This window comes from Harpia harpyja, chromosome 10 (assembly GCF_026419915.1).
Source record: "Harpia harpyja isolate bHarHar1 chromosome 10, bHarHar1 primary haplotype, whole genome shotgun sequence".
Taxonomy (NCBI): domain Eukaryota; kingdom Metazoa; phylum Chordata; class Aves; order Accipitriformes; family Accipitridae; genus Harpia; species Harpia harpyja.
In genome coordinates this window covers 12,979,111-12,997,932 of record NC_068949.1, presented here as the reverse complement: position 1 = coordinate 12,997,932, position 18,822 = coordinate 12,979,111, and the positions used below count along the sequence as shown (strand labels likewise).

General features: G+C 42.9%; 1 protein-coding gene across 2 annotated transcripts in view; it reads right to left on the bottom strand.

Moving 5' to 3' along the window:
* CCDC6 (coiled-coil domain containing 6) overlaps positions 1-14,964 on the bottom strand; it is a 53,811-nt gene extending 38,847 nt beyond the window's left edge. For both annotated transcript variants that reach the window (XM_052799000.1, XM_052799001.1), the window contains exon 1: positions 14,642-14,964. In XM_052799000.1, coding sequence (XP_052654960.1) covers positions 14,642-14,950 — 309 coding nt within the window. In that variant the 5' untranslated portion in view covers positions 14,951-14,964. The remainder of the gene's footprint in view (positions 1-14,641) is intronic.
* Positions 14,965-18,822: the final 3,858 nt, after the last annotated feature.

The window sequence follows — 18,822 nt, the reverse complement described above, 5'->3', positions numbered from 1 at the left end:
TGATAACTTCCACTACTCTAAATGTCACCTATCATGTAACATTAAAGCCACATGCAGAACTGCCTAAAAACATAATTCCTACTACATTTCAGCTATTCAGTAGATGAGTTCTGCTGTAAGGGGGGGGGGGGGCATCTGGTTTTTATTACAATAGTAAAGAAATATCTATATGATAAGCAATTATTTAAAGTGTTAAAGTTCCTTTTAATCTCCATTTATAGTTGGAAATTCTCTCTCCCCTTCATCCCTCCACCCCCCTCCTTTTTAAAAGGTCAGTTAGGTTTTGGCTGGACATGTCAAAATGCTTCTGTCACAACACTCCTACTGCTAACTCCAATCACAGCAAGTTTTTCACTTGATGCCTACCAAGTGATACAGCATATTGCTGTACGAATCCACAATGGTCGCAGACTGACTTGACAAAGGAGCCGAGTCAAATGACCTAAGACATACATTTTTCTCCCTAGTCAGTTTTAACCATGATCAAATGTTTTCAACTCAACATCACTCATGCAGCCTTATGAGACCTTCTCTCAAAAATTCAGTTACCTTCAAGACATGGGTGCATACATCTTGTGGTTTGGAAAACCACACAAGGAACAACACTTTAAAAGAGCCCTCAGAATTGACTAGCTTCCTAAACACAAAAGTTCAGTAGTATTTGTACATGCTAAATAATCTCTTAGCATCAGCAATGAAGTAAATTGTTTGACGGTATGCAATTCCATTCCAATTCAGATTTGTAAACACTTAAAATAGCCCCTCAGCATTTTGATGTTGACCTGCAAGAGTCTTGCACAACTGAAACACACAAGTGGTGAAAACAAAATAAGCACATTATGAAAACAGGCTCATTTCACAAACATAAATATTTATAAAATTAATGCATTTGGTTCATTACAAATGAGGTATAACAACTATAAAAAATTCATAATTAATACAATCAGTTCCTGAATTTACTTAAATAATTTTAAAATAATTTAAATGCCTTTCTTCAAAACAGATAAAAAATTAGAGTATATTCTCTTCACAGGTTTTTATTATATCAAAATACCGGCATTAAATAGTTAATACAAATGTAGCACACGAAAAAGCCAGATTTTCTGTGACAAAGAAAATGTCAAGACAGGGTCTGGAAAAACGTATCAAACATCAAATAACTTTTACTTAGGAGTTTAACCATGAACCACCTGCTGTTATGCAAGTCTTAATGTAATTAAAGACTATATGGTAATAAAGCACCACAAAGGAAAGGTAGCAAGGTTGTACAGGCAAACATTAAACATTTCCTATTTTGAGCATTTGACGTTACCACCTTAGCAATCTGACTATTCATTAGAGACATGCTTTATAGCACTTATTTTTTCAGTCACTTAAACATCATCATGTACAACAAGCTCCCAGACAGTTATCGGGGCTGGAGTCTCTGCTTCCAGTACACAAGAGCTGTAACCTGAGCCAAGAGAAGCTACAGTCCAAGGCAAGAATGACCTAGCAGGAAAATTAAATCTAGCCCGCAGACCTTTCCAAATGGTTCTATTTCACGAGGCCGTTTCTCCACCTCGTCACTCACTGCACATGCACACAAAGTATACATTCCTGCACTTCTTGCATTTTCAGTAGCAGTGGATTTCCAGTGCGTGTGTAAAATGAGCATAGCACATACAAGCAACAAGCCCAGCTCCCCTAAGTCCTCAGGTTCACTGTATACAAGCAAAGTATTTCTTCAAAATACACATTAAATGTTCCTCATTTATCCTCAGGGATCGTAATGACCACATGTCCGAACATGGCCAGGAAGGCAGTAAGAATGGGGCCATATTACACACCTCCCCTCCAAGTCCAGCAGAGGCAAGTGACCATTCCCAGCACAAAGGTTAAGCAAGCAACACCACTCCAGCACAAGATATGTGTGCTTTGCTAGGGTCTCCCCCTTTTCTGTTAGTTCGTACCCAACTGAAGATTTACATTGACGAAGACAACCAATATGTAAAATAAAACTACACTGTCATTTCAAACACTAAACCAAAGTTTGAAATACCTCTCTATATTAATCCTTTACTGATGACTACTTGAAAGAAATTTTTTATTTACTCTGACTGCCAGTGAAACTGCTGTTTTACTGGTGAATTTTTTGTACTGTAAATAGTTTGCTAGTTAATCAATAAGTGTAAACCAAATAGAATACAGGAGTACATGGAACAGGCTTTGCTTTTGTTCAGACTCAATATAAAAGCTCCTGAAAAACGTCATAAGGATGCTCCTATACACATCACTAGATTTGTAGTTTTATGTTTAGTTTGCCTGAATTTTTGAACTTGCAGGTTTCTGGACATGAAAGATAGAAAAAAAAGAGATCAAATTGCTTATAGTTATTGTTGTAGTATATACCATTTTGTTGCTTTTGGTTTTGTTTTTTTAAACTTATTTTCCATACCCTGCATGATCATTGGAATTACCACCCTTTTAAAATGTTGTGGGTTTGTTTGACTTACATCTAAAATACTCAAGTTTTAATAATCTGGTTGTGTTGTGCTACTTAGAAACCAATAACCAACAACAGTTTAAATCTCAGCAACACCACCAAGCAGTACTAGAACCTATAAAAAATATAGTGCTGCAGCAAATCAGTCCAAATTATTCTGTAATATCAGACATCTAATGCATAAACACTTCTTAAGCTAACATATTTTAGATACTTTTTTCCCTGTTTTCCACCCACTGATAAATCACCATTTGTCTTCGATGTACCTGCGCATTAACGAGTCCACTTTGCTGGACTGACCAATAAGCAAATTCAATATTGCACACTCCCAAAGTTTCAGAGTAGGAAAAGCAAAAGATTCAGCAGAAGAATAGACTATTGGGTGACTAATTTACTACACAGCTTGTGTTCAGAGGTATGTATATTGGTGCTAACAGGCACTGAGCTGTGCTTTAAAATAACAAACTTCTGCTCAAAACACAACCACAGCAAACTACTGTCAAAAGTAGCTTTGCTGCCACAACTGTTTCTCTATTCAAAGACAAAAGAACACAAACAAAAGCAGGAAGCAGAGATTTAATAGTCACCCCCCCCAAAATAATCTTCATGAATATCCTACTTCACTTTATGTAGCTTAGGTAAATCATTGCAAGTACTTAAATATGAAACACTTTTCTTCCTCAGAGTATATAATGAGTCAAAGTATAATTCTGTTATACCCAGGTTTTACAGGCAGAAGGTGTCAGACCAGTGCTGCATGGCATCCCACACACATTGTCACTGGTGTGCCACAGGTATCAGCAACTCTCCCTGTTCCCAGGCAGAAGACTGCAAGTCTACTCACTTCTAGACTGGGTCCTGAGCTCAAACAGCCTGTGTACTCACCATCCTTCTCTTCTAGATCCAAATGACTTTCAGCACTTGTAGATCCTTCTTTTAGGTGTGTATAACCTGTGGTATATCTACATCAATCAACCTGACTTCCTTTAAATTTATTAAAACTAGGGAGGAAGACTATGATATCAAAATCCAGTTCCGGGGTTTCCAAACTATAGCATGAGAGGCTCACCATGTAATTTCTTGATTCACTTTCTCCAAGACTTTTTTTTTCTTTTTTTTTTTTGGGGGGGGGGGGTGTTTGTTTTAAATGATAGTTTAAATACAACTTAGATTATCACTAGGGATAGCAATGTTTTTCCCCACACTAGCAAGGTGTCCCTAGTCACTCAATGTAACTAACCTCTTAAGAGGGCTCCTTTTAAAAATATCCCCTAATTTCCTCTTGCACACATTGGCTTTCTAAAGAAATACTTTCTAAGTGATCCACAAGTGCTGGAGACAAAGCTTGTTATTGATTATAATCATACCTTGTTCCAAACCAGCACATTCACCAAGTAAACACCACACTGTCCATCCCACTGCTAAGACACATTAGCTCTAACTCCATCACAGCAAACAAATGTTTCTGCTTACACCTCCTAGGAGTCAGTGAGTGGAGTAATATTTTGGTTTTTCCTCCTCTACAGTTTGGACATCTTGCAGTACATACCACAGTATTCTGAAGAGCAATCTCTTTTCAGGTTTTCAATACAAGTCTATCAATTTAGTGTATGAAAATATGATGAGGAATATGAAAAAACTCTGTACCCTCTGCCTCTGATCTCTACAGAGGTTTGCAGGATGCAGGGGGGCATACAATCATCCTTGATTATTTACCCCATACAGAACTGGAGAAATAGGTCTAACAGAAAAATGGTTAGGAATGCCTATCCACTTTTCCACCCACAGAGCAAGAACTTCCAGGTACATGTCTCAGTTTCAAAGAAAAGGGAGTTTTTTGCAGATCTACATCTCAGGTTAAATTTACTCTTGGAAAAGGACTCTGGAGGTGTCCCTCCTCTTGACCCAACCAGGACTTCAGGGTCTGTGAGGACAGAGCTTTTTGCCTAATGAATCAATTCCTGGCAACACTAACCATGACAAAATTTCTACTCTTCCTTTTTAACAGATGTGAAAAACACATAGTGTTTAAAGCTCTTGGAAAAACAATGATTAAAAACCCCTACATTTTACAAAATTCATAGTAACTGCTTTTTCTGTTTATTTGAAAGTGAAGGGAAACAACGTAGAAATCCCACCACTACAAAAAAAAAAACCCCAAAACCTTCCAACATCCTCTGTTGAAAGTAGAAATTAAACTGTGAGGCACAGAAAGAAGCATACTTCATACTACAGCCCATTAAACGTTGTTGGGTTTTATCGTGCTGACTTATTAAGAAACATTTATACTTCTATTCTGGACCGAAGTGTATCATTGTGGGAATTATTTATATACGTGGTAGGAGTTTTAAATATGATTATCATCATCAACAACAAAGCAACTAAAAAGACCTTAGCTTTACAGTAATAAGCAGAAACATCACATTTTTAGGCAGTTTAAAGAACTAAAACATCTGAGGAAACTTTACAGATAGCTGAAACACTGCTAGGCTGTTTTGACCTACACCAAAGCTGAAGAGACACTCATCTACCTCACTAAGCCTACTGCAAACTGAAAAACAGATTGCGTGTAATATTAATGCACAGAAGATGAAATATCAAACAAAGTCAAATTCAGAGTTGAGAGGAGAAGAAAAGGCCTTATCCTAAGAGTTTCTCCACCAATTAAAGTATCAGCCGATGAGCTGAGAGAATACCCTCTTTTCCAGGAGCAAAACTGCTGCAATGGAAGGCATGAAGGGATAGAAGACTCTCAGGAGCTGAAAGGACTGTCCCTATAGGCAACAATTAACCTACAATGTCTGTATTTTAACTGAAAAGTTGAAAAAAATTACAAACTTAAGTGTCAGGATTAAAAATTGCTTCAATGTTTCCATAAATACTTTGCTTTAGCTTTCATCAAGGAGTCCTTGCACCCCACAGAGAAAGATGTGAAACCTGCACATCTGCAATTTGTGCTTTGCAGTTTCCTACTTAGACACTTGCATTTTTTCTGTGGAATAGTTCACCTCAAACATCTTGCCTTCATTTTTACTTCATTCATTAAAATGGGACAATAACAGTCCACCTAATTAAAACTAAGATACCTCTTCAGTCAGACAAGGACTTGGCTGAAGAAGTGGAACGTGAGATGTTCCCTTCTGGACATCCCCAGACTGCTGTGCTGGAAGCAAGACATCGCAGGAATGTTTTCTGTTATGGATCCATGGGAACTTCCTTTATAATGTATTTTTTGCCTCTCTTCTAAAGCATGTCTTTGTCTCTTTTCCATTCATTCTGTTTAGATCCCAAATCCTGTGTATAATTCAATTTGTACATTTTGTCCTTATTACTCTCCTCCTTCAGTTTTGTTTTGTTTTTTTTCTCTAAGAGAAAGACGGAAAGGATTCACCTCTTGCTCTGCTGCTAAATTCAGCAACTTCCTCCTACCCCCAAGCCCAAAAAAGAGCAGCAAAGCAACTGTTTCTCTCACTGCTTTTACCAGGCTATGCTGAAATACGTCATACGTCTACTGCTGACAATTTTCACTCCTTTGGAGGAGAGCACTGCCTTGCTTCTTCATTCCAATCACATTTCCATATCTGTTTGTGAGAAACCAGCGCTCCATAAGTCCAGCTGCCTGACCAGCCTCGTCTGCAGCTGCCATGGAGTCACCGTTCCAAGCGCTTTCTGCTCTTCCAGTCCCCAGCTGAAATCCCATCCAAGCACACCTTATGAGGTGCAGCATGAAAACAAAACCTTTTGTTGAAGTCTCTAGCAGATGCGTAAGCTTGCTCACCACAGCTGTGTGCCACACACCAGCATTATTTCCTCATTTACTCCAGTGAGCTTTAGCACTGACAGTCTATAGATGAAAATATACCCCATGCATACCAACACTTAAAACTAAGGACTTTGAAAACAACTTCACTATTAACTGAAGTCCGTATCAGCAGTAGGAGGAAACAAGCAATGAGGACAAGTAAACAGAATTAACAAGTGCAAGAAAACCACAGACCATGCACCTATTCTGGAAAAAAAAAAATTTTAGAAAATAAAATCACTTTCCTTCACCCTTTGAAATCAGCAATAAAATTCAAACTCCATTACAGTCAAAGCCACAACTAAAATAAAGTACAGAACTTCCAGTATTTGAAAATTATTCTAAAGTCTTGTCTATACTAGCCTTCCAATACTGGTATTAGCAACAGCAACAGAACCTCTAAAAAACCTAACGTTTTACTCCACCATCTAAACCAGCAGATGTGAACGATGCAAAACTCTCAGTATTGAGAATACTCATTTGGGTGAGTGACCCATACTGTACTAATGTAAAAGAAAAAAAAAAAAATCATTAAAAATTTATAGCAAATATACAGCACTAGCATACATGAATATTTTTCTTCAGTGAAAGCAAACCTGTTGTTAGGTGTACAATGCAGAAAAAGATAAAACAACTCTCTCTTCCAAAACATTTTTAAGTCACTGGAGATATACTAAGAAAGAATGGTCGTTAGTCTCAGTAAATGTTCAAACCCGACATTAAACAGTATTCTCAAAATAAAAGCTGACTACAAACCAGTTCTGACATACAATTCAAGATACAACCTCAATGATAAAGTTCACTTAAGAGAAAAGCAAAATTACTTTCTATGCAGAATAGCAAGCCCACAGAAACACCAAGAACTTTGCATTATTAAAAATTCCCAAATGTACTCAAAAATCTCAGTTCTTATTTCACTTCCATCCCCAAAGTAATTCAGAGCAACATACCAGTATTCCTACTGACTGAAGATATTCCACCATTATTAAACATGGGAACATCAATAAAGTAACAGATAAAAGAAGTAGAGCTGTTGTGTAATATTTAAAGGCAAGCAAGACATAGATGGTTATCACAGTTTGGTATCAACCCAGTAGCAATACTGGAAACAAATTAATTTACTTTATAAAGGAGAGAAACATAAAAAGGGTCATTCAGCATGGTTTTATAGAGAACAAGTTGTGGCAGATAGGCATCTTTCAGCCAAGGACTATTTGTAATAAAGATAACCGCAAAGGTGTAGGATGTGTATATGGCGCCCATATGACTTTTTGATATAGTAATATATGCCATACATTATTTTAAAATGGTTACAAAATAATCAAAGTATACAGCAGGATTTCCAAAGTGGCTTACTGACCTCAAAAATACTTGTCAGTGGGAAATTTCATTAGAAATTTCACACCAACATGTACTAAGCATGATGTTGTTCAAAATATTCACTGCACATTATTCTTCAGTAATTTCTGATAAACTCTAGGAGACTGAGATTAGCAAGACTGTAAAAAATAATAGAAGAGAACAGACACCTTCACGTTTTGTTTAATTTGAAACAAATTCATTCTACCAAAGCTGCGTTTCTGAAAAAAAGGACAAACCCACAAACCAAGGGATTCTCTCAGAGAATGGACATGGAGAGAAGGAACAACCACCACCTCTGTATTAGCTTCACACGTGATGCCGTAACACAGACTGCTACCCAAGGTCAAACAGAGAGACAGCTCACCTTCACTTCTGTACATAGCATGGTGAAAATGATACGGGCAGGGAAAAGAAACTTAAGGGGTTGGTACCTCTTTGTAAAGAAAAACAGAGGGGTTACAGAACAGAGCCCCAAAAAATCCCAGGAATAGGAAAAATAACCTTCCTGAGACTATGGCTCCACAATTATTAGCCCCAATTCAAAGGGAAAATAACCTTCCTGAGACTACGGCTACACAATTATTAGCACCAAAGCAAGTGCTTCTGGACAACCTAGCAGTACAAAACAGACCTGGAAGAGGTACAACCATGCTACTGCATTTCTGCCAAATTAGCCAGAGCACATAACAGTAAGCTCATGGAAGACAACTGACAATACTGGATGAAAATAAATAAATAAAGCCTGTCAGTTCCAAATTAATCTATCAGAAACATTTGTTCAAATCTGAAGCAGGAAAGGCTGTTTAGACTAGATCAGTGCATCATATACCTGCAGCATCTTTGATCCAGCACATTAGATTTTCAGCATCTCAGAGCCTGAGAGCTTAGTTCAGTTCGTCAAAGTAAACTAGAAGATGCCTGTTACAGCCTGTATCTTCCTAAGGAGAAAGCAGGTGATCCAGAAGACTCATTAACCTAGCCAAAATGCACAGCAGGAACCAACAGCTCAGCCTTGATGAAGCTGATGGGAAGAAGTAGAGGCAGGACACCAGACCCTTTCCAAGCACAATGCTTCTTCACCCCCATGAGTCTTCAAATTAAAACTGGATACATCTCGAGGTAAGTTATGAGATCAATGCAGGAACAACTCAGAAAAACATGAAGATGTGACACAAATCAAGGCAGATGATTTAGTAACCCTCTGAAGCCACAAACTCCCTGAAAGTACAAGCATTCCTGTTTATTAACTATTTGAATCAAGTTCAGAAACATTAGCACTTTCTCTGTGTTTTTTGTTTGTTTTGTAACCAGCATTGAAGGCAGCCTACAACACAGACAAATGGTAACGTGCTGTTACCACTGCGCTGACAATGTTTTTGCGTGGGAACTTGATATGCTAGTGACTGTGCATAACTACCAAATGAAGCAGATGATAACAACCTTTCTACTATTAGGTCGTCAGCCACCCAGCAAGTAGCATTGCTTTTACCACCTTAAGGGCCAAAACAGTTAACACTAAAGTGCATTACTAAGCTTCCTTTTTCCTTTTGTAGAAGCTCAATAGAAACTTCTTGAGAATCTGAGGCAAAAGTAAAACTGAAATACAAGACACTCATTTCCTATGTGCCTGCTCTTCCTGAAAAATTTTGGATGGAGTTTAATTGTGCATGAATTTGCTAATCTTAGCAACAATGTTGTCTTTACTCTAGAAAGCAGGTAAGCAAAGCATTTCTAAAGTAAGTTATTTTTGAGTTAGACTTTTAGTTTAGTCCAGCTACAAACTAGATTTACAAATGACCCAGCAGGATACAAAAGCCCCAAGCAGGTTTCTTACACCTACAGAAGACATCACAAAACAGCATCAGCCTCTTTCACACAAGCAAGCCCTACTTTAAAAGAAACAGTAAATAACAGACTTACAGGTACCTCTTTTAAAATATTAATCTCTGATTTCTTGGTTTGCTTTCTACCTCTAGCTGCTACTAACTGATTTCCTTCATTCATCCCCGTGCCCTTAAGTGAGCACCTTTTAAAGGTTTGTATTTCAATTCAGTTAGCCTATCCTGCCCTTTCTTCTACTATTAATAGGCATATTCTGTACTGAAACCAGTGTTCTGCTTTGAAATTCTGGTGCAAACTCCAGGAGAGAAAAAAGCTGTTAAAAAGCATTTTTGCAGGGGATTTTCAACAATATAGCACACCCATTCACTTCCCCGAACTATCTATCCAGGCTGACATTTTCCATGAAGACCCACAACAGCAGATCTCATGCATACACACACACAACAGCCACCACGCACTTCCTTGAGAACAAAATGCTAAAATCATATTTATTTCCAGTGTCTAAATCTGGTTGTTTATTGAGAAAACTGTAACAAGTCTACGATACGACACAGAATTTTTCTGATCTGCAAGTCCCAGAAAGCCTGTTTGTTTTCAGGAGATGACTGTTATCAAAAGCAACAAATTTCTTCAGGATTTGTGAGTAGGGGTGAGGAAATAGGAGCCGAGTAAAGCTTTTTCTTCCATTGTTTCTCCCAACTGGTGGGAGGCTGTTCACTTCACTCTGCAGAAACGCAGAGGAGACTGAGAAGCCAGGAGATGCAACTGCCCTCTGCTAGCGCTCAGGGAATAAAAAAAGCCAAGCTGAGAGCCAAGGTGCAGAGGCGCAGGTTTAGCTACAGAGACAAGGGCAGCAGAGGTCTCACAGTAAAATGCTGCCACTTGCAACCCACAGCAGTGTACACCAGTCCCACGTCCCAACGGCTCTTGCCAGCAAGCACTGTAGCAGTCACTACCGGATGGTGGTAACTCACAGCAAGCCCACAAAAACCAGCAACCAAGTGTTACTTATGCCATTAGCGTTTTGGATCAGACTGTCTCAACTGAACTGATGATCCCGTTGGGGATCCACACAGCACCACAAATCGGGATTTCTAGGATAACTCCCTTCCCTACAAAGCAAACTGCAGGGAAAAAAACCTGAGAAGCTGTTCTTGTAAAATCTATCTTACAAAGCATTAGAACTGCTACATCAAGCATTCTGGAGCAGGAACATTTTTAAATCAAGGCTTCTCAAATACTCATTTTTTTAACTGAGATGAAGATAGTGTAACAGAATAAGGCTTTTTATACTTTAACTTTCTTACACTACAGAAGATGCCTGACTATAGTAGGCCAATCTACACGAGTTAAATTACTGAATCTAACATCCCAGAGTAAGCATGTATGTACCTGTAGCAATCAGGGACTAAAACTCTCATCATTATTAAATGCACTCTGTTTGTGTGAGTCCTGTCTGTTCAAAAGAGTAACAAAGAAAACCAAAATGCTTCAGTATCAGTTAAAGGTTACATGGCCTTCACTGAAATAGGATGACTTTGTTACATCAAACACTGAAAAGTAGAAAAAAGAAGTTTGAAATCCAAGTTCTACTGACTTCAAAAGAAACTTCCTGACGAAGACGTACCTACACCCGGCTGTAGTATTTCAGCTTTTGTCACACGCAACAATTCAATCTTTTGAAAAGCAGCCACCCCACCACCACCACCCAGTTTTGAAGGTACTCTCATTTAACTAAAGAAGTTGTGCTGTCCCAGACTTAGTCCATTAAATATGACATCTCCTTGGTAGACCTTTTTCACCAAAAAATTAAGGACGTTCACTCAGGAAATCCAGTTCTGGTAATGCAGTACTATAACCAAAACTCATTACTTCACATCTCAAATACATAGCACCTCAGATCTTCAGGCGTGTGATTTTTCCCAAGCCACGGGAAATCCATTCCATTTCCTAAAAAAGACCTTGCAGAAACATACCATGAGATCATACAACTAAAGATTGCTAAATACATATAAATTAAATCTCTGCAAATGGGTCAAGTGATCTTAGTTATTTCTTAATTAATCTCAAACTTTGCATCTTGTAATGTAATGCTCTTGCACTGCTAGATAACACTTCAAATTTACCTAGCTTTCTCCTCACTTTGCTCCCTCCCTCACAGTTTGTTACCATTAATAGCAGGTGAGATAACTTTATCACGTATATTTACTTAATTTCAGAGTCTTGCACACAAGCAACAGCATGATTTCATTTGCGTTTCAGGCTACTGAAAGGAGTAGAGTTCACACATCTGAAGAAGTAGAGTTCACACATCTTTTGGACGTACACTTAGTCCAGGCTAGTTTTACCAATTTCAGTATTAAAGCAGCACCTGTTTGTACATGTTTTAGATGAGAGTTCATATGAAGTTAGCAAGCACACGAGCCTGTCAAGTCAACACCTTTTCTCAGCCAGTTTTCCAAGTGCAACTACTTAACATAGGTCTCCTACGCTCAATTAACGCTTATTTTCAACCCTACGACACAAGGGTTAACTACAAAATAGAACTAATAGGATCCTATGCAGCAAGCTATTTAAATAATTCCCAAACTGTACACATCCACACTGACACCAATAATGCCACACACAGACACAGAAACAAAGAAGTCAACATCATATTAACACTTACATGAGCATGGACGCAAGAGGAAGGAGGAAGACGACCGCTTTCTGCCTAGTAAACCTCAAAGGGAAAATATTGAAAACCATTAAAGACAATGGTGGGAGCTAGAGAAAGTGAAGTCTCTGCGGCACAACGACGGGACAGCAAAAGGCTCGCAGATGAAGAACCACGTGGTTCGAGGAGCCACCTTCACCTGCAGCACACAGGTTTAGTCATTTCACCTGCTATTTTGGCTACCTGTCAGTTTCATTTGCGCTTCACAGCTCATCCTCGACACTTGATAAAAATCAAAGCTGATTTGTGATATTACAGTATCTACAACAGGAAACTGGTATGCAGCGCCTGCCTGCCAGCACAACAACAGGGCGAGGAGCTTGAGCTGGCTGGTGGAGGAGTAAATTGACAAAGGTTTAGAATCACAATAGAGAAAATCAGAAAATTCTCTATTTAATTACATTTACATGCAAATGGCACACATTTCAATGTTCCAATAAAGTTCATCTCCAGTCACTTGTAAACTATAGCACACAACAAAGTATTTTGACTGCAAATGTGTTTACATTATGGACTATGTAAACCACAGCACAAAGTCTCAGTGGCCTGAAAAAAAAAGTTATGTTTTGCATTCATTATTTCACCGCTTGCTGAATTAGAAGTGGTTTACTCAGTTGTGCACACAGTTTAGCATACCAAAGACAGAATGTCTCCTGAAGATGCTGGTTTTCCAGACAGCCTACAGGTTGCTACAAAAGTCTAACACACCTTTTCTCTCTTTATCCAAGATGTCAAAAACATACAGACTGAGTTTTAGATTTAAGAAAAATACTTCCCTTTTGTAAATTAAAATCTGATGAAAATATAAGATAATCAGTCCCTAGAGACAGCACCTAAAGAACTTTAACGCACACACAACAATTTTTCAAGTTGTTTACAAACAATACACCTACCAGGGGTTCAGAAAGATGCTGTGCCTTTCTAACAGGTGAAGAGAAAATGTCTGACTGACAAGATGTCTTAGCCCCTTTCAACATTAGAAGGCACTCCGCTGCTACCTAATTAAGACACATTCTCTTCTCATAAAGTATTAACAAAGCACACATTTCCCCAACTAGCACTATATTTGTCATCCTTGAATAAATTACTTCTGTATTGTATTTCATGCGCTTTTCCGGCCCACATCCTGCTAGATACTGAACGCTTACTACTGGGAACAGATGAGAGGTTTGCCTAGACAAGCTCCATTTCTTTACTAGATATATTGACAATGAAAGACCCGATTATCAATAAAATAGCCATTATGCTTGTAATAAAGTAACACCCTGTGAAAAATCAGATGAGAAGAGAACGAGCACATGCAGGTGGGAGGGATCGATCTTTCTCAAGGCATCTCTACCTGCGCTGGCAGGACAGCCTGTACAAGTATCAGGGTTACCCTTCACCGGTCTTTAACACGTTACCTACTTTGGATGCAGGCCATGATCATTACAACATCTAAACGATCATTCTAACTACCGAATTAGCACACCCCCCCCCAATCTAAACTCCTAAACTCCCAACTCATAAAGAAGAAAACAATGTCATATTCATTGTATTTTCTTATGTACTTTACTGAGAATTGATGCTTAACAGCACCACATAAAATGATGTTAAATTCCAAGTTGTGCTTGCAGTTGCTCGTAAACCAGTAGCTGAGCTCTTCCCGGGACAGAGTGGGGTGTGTTACTCGCGTTGTTTTAAAGGGGTTTATTTTAAATAACCTCTTGAAATACCACAGCTAACAAAACAGTACAAACAAATCAGACGCTTCTTCATGACCAAGACGCTACCCTGCAACTCGCTGTTTCTGCACAGTGGCTGAAGAGGTGGTGGCTGCAGAGATAATCCGTAATCTCCGCAGATTACTTATACTCGAAGAAAATCTCTACTTTGAGAAACTTGAGGGAACACCCAGCATCGCCCTTCCTCCGCACGGCCCTTACTGCTCCGTACCTCAGAACCCCGCCGAGCCGCCCCTTCCCGAGCCCTCGCCGCTCGGACAGCCGGGCGCAAGGGCAGGGGCGGCAGGGCCGCCTCCGGGCGGAGACCCGGGCCGGCCACGCCGGTCTGGGGCGGCGGGGGAGCCACCTGGGTTCCTCGCCGGTTTCCCTCCCGCTCCCGCAAGGCCCCTGGTCCCCGCTGAGGGCCCGGGGACGGCGCGAAGGGCGCGGGGTGACACCCCCCCCCACCCCCCCCGGACGGGCCGCGGTGACAGCCGGGCCCGCCTGAGGTAAAACTCGCCTCAACCACCGCCCCCGGGGGGGGGGGTGGGGGGGGGCGGCCGGCGGCGGCGGGGCGGGAAGGCCGCGGCCGGGCTAAGGGGAGGGCGGCGGCGGCCGGGCCCGCCCTGCGCGGACACCCCCGCGGCGGGGCAACCCCCCCGCGCGCACACGCGCGCGCGCGCGCACCGCCCGCCCGCCGCCGGGCCCGGCGCGGCGCCGCCCGCACTCACGATGGTGACGCTGGCCTTGCGCAGGTCGCGGTTCTCCTCCTGCAGCGCCTTGCACTTGAGCTTGTAGGTCTCCAGCTCGATCTTCAGCACCTTGTTCTCCTGCTGCAGCGAGGCCAGGCGGTTCGTCAGCTCTTCCAGCCGGAACGGCGAGATCACGATCCCGCCCGCCTTGCCCCCCGAGCCGCCGCCCGCCACCCCCGAGCCGGGCCCCGCCGCCGGGCCGCCCGCCGTCAGCGGCCCCGCCGGGCCGCCGCCCCCGCCGCTGCCGCCGGCGCCGTCCGTGTCGCTCTCGCTGGCGCTGTCCGCCATCGCCGCCGCTCGCTCGCTCCCTCCCGCCCGCCGCCGCGCCGCCAGGCGAGCAGGGGGCGGCGCCCGCCGCGCGCCGGCGCCGCGGCCTCCCCGCGCGCCAAGAGGGGACGCCCGCCTAGGCCGCCCGCCCATAGCGCCGCCTGCCGGCCCGCGCCGGCACCGCCGCTGGCCCCCGAGCGCGCCGAGTTTCCCGTCGGCAGCGTGAAAAAAAAAACCACTTGTTTCTGCTGTAGCGCCGGTTCAGACGCCCCCGACGGCACGGCTTCTGCGGGGAAGGCTTTGTTTAAGTATTAAATTATCCATGGCAAACAGCTTGCGCGCAAACTCTGGATTTTTTACCTCAGTATATCAGAAAACCCTCTCGTCGCTCAGACCTGTGACCCGTGCGGGGAAGCCCTGGGCTCACCCAGCAGCGCTGTGCTGGACCCCCAGGGGTTCATTTACACACAAGTCAAACAACCGAAAACCTCCTTTTTTTTTTTTTTTTTTTTTTAAAGAATATATCTATTAAAATAACGTACAGACACAGGCGGCGCTGCCCGGTGAGTGCCAGGAGGGCGTGGGGCGGGAGAGGCCGCAGGGCTGCCCCACGCCTGGAGCTGTACCTCCCGGCTCCAGAGGCCCCTTCGCTTGCGGAGCAGCTCATAGCCCCCCGCTTTTGGGCCCTGGGGCAGATGGGGCTTGGGTCACCCCACCCCGCTGAGGCAGGGTGAGCATGGCGGCAGCCCCTGACCCCCCGGCCCCACGCCCCTTCACAGCGCAGAGGCAAAATGGCGTGTTACTTCAGGCCTCCATACCTCTGTAAAGCTGCTTTAAATTAAGATTTATTAAGGCCCATCTCTCATTCCAGATTATTTCCTGATTAGTATGTGCATTAGTTTCTTTTTTTTTTTTTTACTATTTCTTTGTGGAGCAGCCGAATAAAGGCACGAGTTATAGTGAGATATAACGGAGTGTACATGCCATTCATGATATGGCCTAATGTGGTCCGTATTGCTCCTGGATAAATTAGTCACCAAGACTGTATAATTGGTTTCTCAATTATTTATGAAGGGGTCTTTTAACAACAGCGATCTTTCTGTTAATGGCAAGTAAGGATTTCATTATCTCTAACTGCACTACTTTTTTGTTCCGTGCCACAGTAAATTTCAAATTTTACTCTTTTTAATGACTATAATATATGAAGGAATTCCATCTCTGTAAAGGAATTATTCTTTTCGCCTGCCTGAGAATATAAGTGCAGGTCATTTTATTTTTGGTCTCTTGATCACAAGAAAAGCAGTAAAAGGGCCGTTCCTAGTTTTCAGACATGGGTACTATTTTCTGCAATGCCTGTCCATGTGTCTGACCCCAGCACTTTACGCTGCCATGCAAACAGAGCTCAAAATGGGGGGGGGGGGGGGGTAGGGAGGGAATGGGCATCCCCATCCAGTGCTGGCACAGCCCTGCAGCTCTGCCTCGGCCCCATCAGGTGCATCAGCTCAGGGCTTTTAAGGCTGGAAAAGGTCCTGCACCACCCACCCGGCCCTGCAGAAACTGAGCCGTACACCTGCATCCCGTTACCTCTGTACTGAGCCTGGTGATGCCATTAAAATGTAGCAAGGCCATCAGCACCAGCGACCCTTGGCACCACCCCAGGCAGCTACAGCCCCCCCCAGCTGGATTTCCCATCCCTGGGCTTCATCAGGGCGGGAATTCCTCCCAAAACGTAAGAGCATCAGCATCAAGAGACGCTGCTATAGGTGCACAGGTCTCCACAGACCAGCTAGATGATGTCCACGAGGTCTTGTGAGAGCTTTTTGGTGCTGCCCTAAAATGCCCCTGCAGCAACCCCCGGGGGACCCCTGGGTCTGCAGGGGCGGACAAGCCCCCATCGCCTGGGGCAGCCGCCGGCTCCTCTGCCCCACAGCAGCGCCCAGGCTGAGCCACTCCACCAGCGCGGGCTTTGGATAAAAAGCCCGAGGGATTAAAATAGGATTTGACAAATAATGAGCACTGTTTTGGACAGGTCGTTACAATGCAATAGAATTGCTTTTAAATAGGTCTGCTGGTATTCGGGAAGCTGGCCGAACACAGCTGGGTCGTGAGGAAGCATTATTTCATGTACACACTCTGCAGCGCTGGAAACGGCAGGCAAGCCAGTTTGCTCTGTCACCTCTGGCCGCACGCACACGTGCTCCTCAAAGCAAACTCATTTCTGAAAAAACAGGTTTGTAACTTAATGTTCTTTCTTCATCCAGCTGCCTGGCTTTGATCAGCTAGTTATTTCCATTGCCTTCAGTGGGACTGCTCATGTTTGAGTGTCTTGTTGAACCAAGGCCTAAATATTTTGAAAACCTGCATCAGCAAAACATGCATCTGCTCCAGGCTAATCTTACCCAGCAAGCCCCACGGCGTGCTTAACCTTAAGCCACTCACCAGACCTATCAATGCTAATCTTAAGTGCTTTGCTGATTTGGAGCACTATAATTTTCCAGAGGACGTGGCCGCTGCTCCTCTGACACCAAAACTAGCCTGAAAATGGACTGGGAGGTGCAGTGACATCCTCAATCCAGCAACCAGGACAGGCCGGCTGAGCCAGGGGCTGCATCCCCAGGATCACAGCACACAGCTGCTGGTGCTGCCTTCAGCAGAGCATTTCTAGAGCAGGCTGAAGGTGCTGCAGACGGCAGGTATGGAGAGGAGGGATCTTGAGGTGAGAGAGGAGCTCTCCCTTGGCCTCCTTGCCGTCCCTCTCTGCCGGGGTTGCATCAGAGGTCTCGCTCCCAGCCAGCATGCCAGCTTTCATAACAATAAATTATAACTTGGCACTTCTGTAGCACTCTCCAGTTCAAAGCCGTGCTGAAACATTATCTAATTAATTCGCACAATAGCCCTGGAAGGCAAGAAAGGGAGGTAGCGAGATGAGGTACTTGCCCAATGACAAACACTGAGTCAGTGGGGGAGTGGGAGGAAAACTCAAGGGCCCTTGATGTTTAGATCTGACGATGGCATCCTTGTCATAACAGCATTTCAGTCATTTAAAAAATAGCGCCCGTACATTTAATTACAATTACAGCCAACTACTCCAAATTAATAGATTAAACTGGGAGAGAAAATTTTATCCTAATTAGCACCCCCCAAAAAAATCAAATGCTTTGCACATCTGTAAGATGTTAACCAAACCAATTAAAAAAACATAACTATGTGGTATAAGCACAATTAGCAAAACCCCTTTCTAAAGGCTTAGGGCGCACGGCAGAGGCTGCCTCGCACCGTGGCTTCGCCCGGCAGCACGGCTGCTTGGGGCACCGCTGCCGGGACCCTGTCCCCCACCACAGGCTGCAAGGGGCTTGATGCAGCAGTAAAAGCCACCACAACCAGCCTGTCACCACTGCAGCGCCTGCAAGATGAAGTCTCCATCCTCCTTGCTCCCATATTTTTTTATTGTATAAAAAAAAAAAGCAAAACTATAAGGGGACAAGGGGAGGTATTGGTCCAAATAAAGAACCTCAAAATGTCACTGGCACCGTAACAATAGCAGAGCAGATACTCACATCAAGAAGCAGCAATAAAAAGGCAGGGATTTATTCACAGAAACTGTCATTACAGGAGGTAATGGGCAATTAGAAACAGTGTTTCATAAACTCACAGCAACAGTAGAAATATTTGTATAAAATACATTGCTAGGCATGAGGGGTTAGAAGAAGTATGTTCAGAGATTTAATGTAATCCTTAATATGATTCCAGAGGTCCATTAATCAGCTGGAAGACCTTCTGTAACAATACAATTTTATTAAAATATTCAGTAGTTATAGACTGAAGAGGAAAAGACCAACTGAAGCTAATTAACCTCAGGAAAAATTCTGTACTGTACTCAGAGTACGTGACTG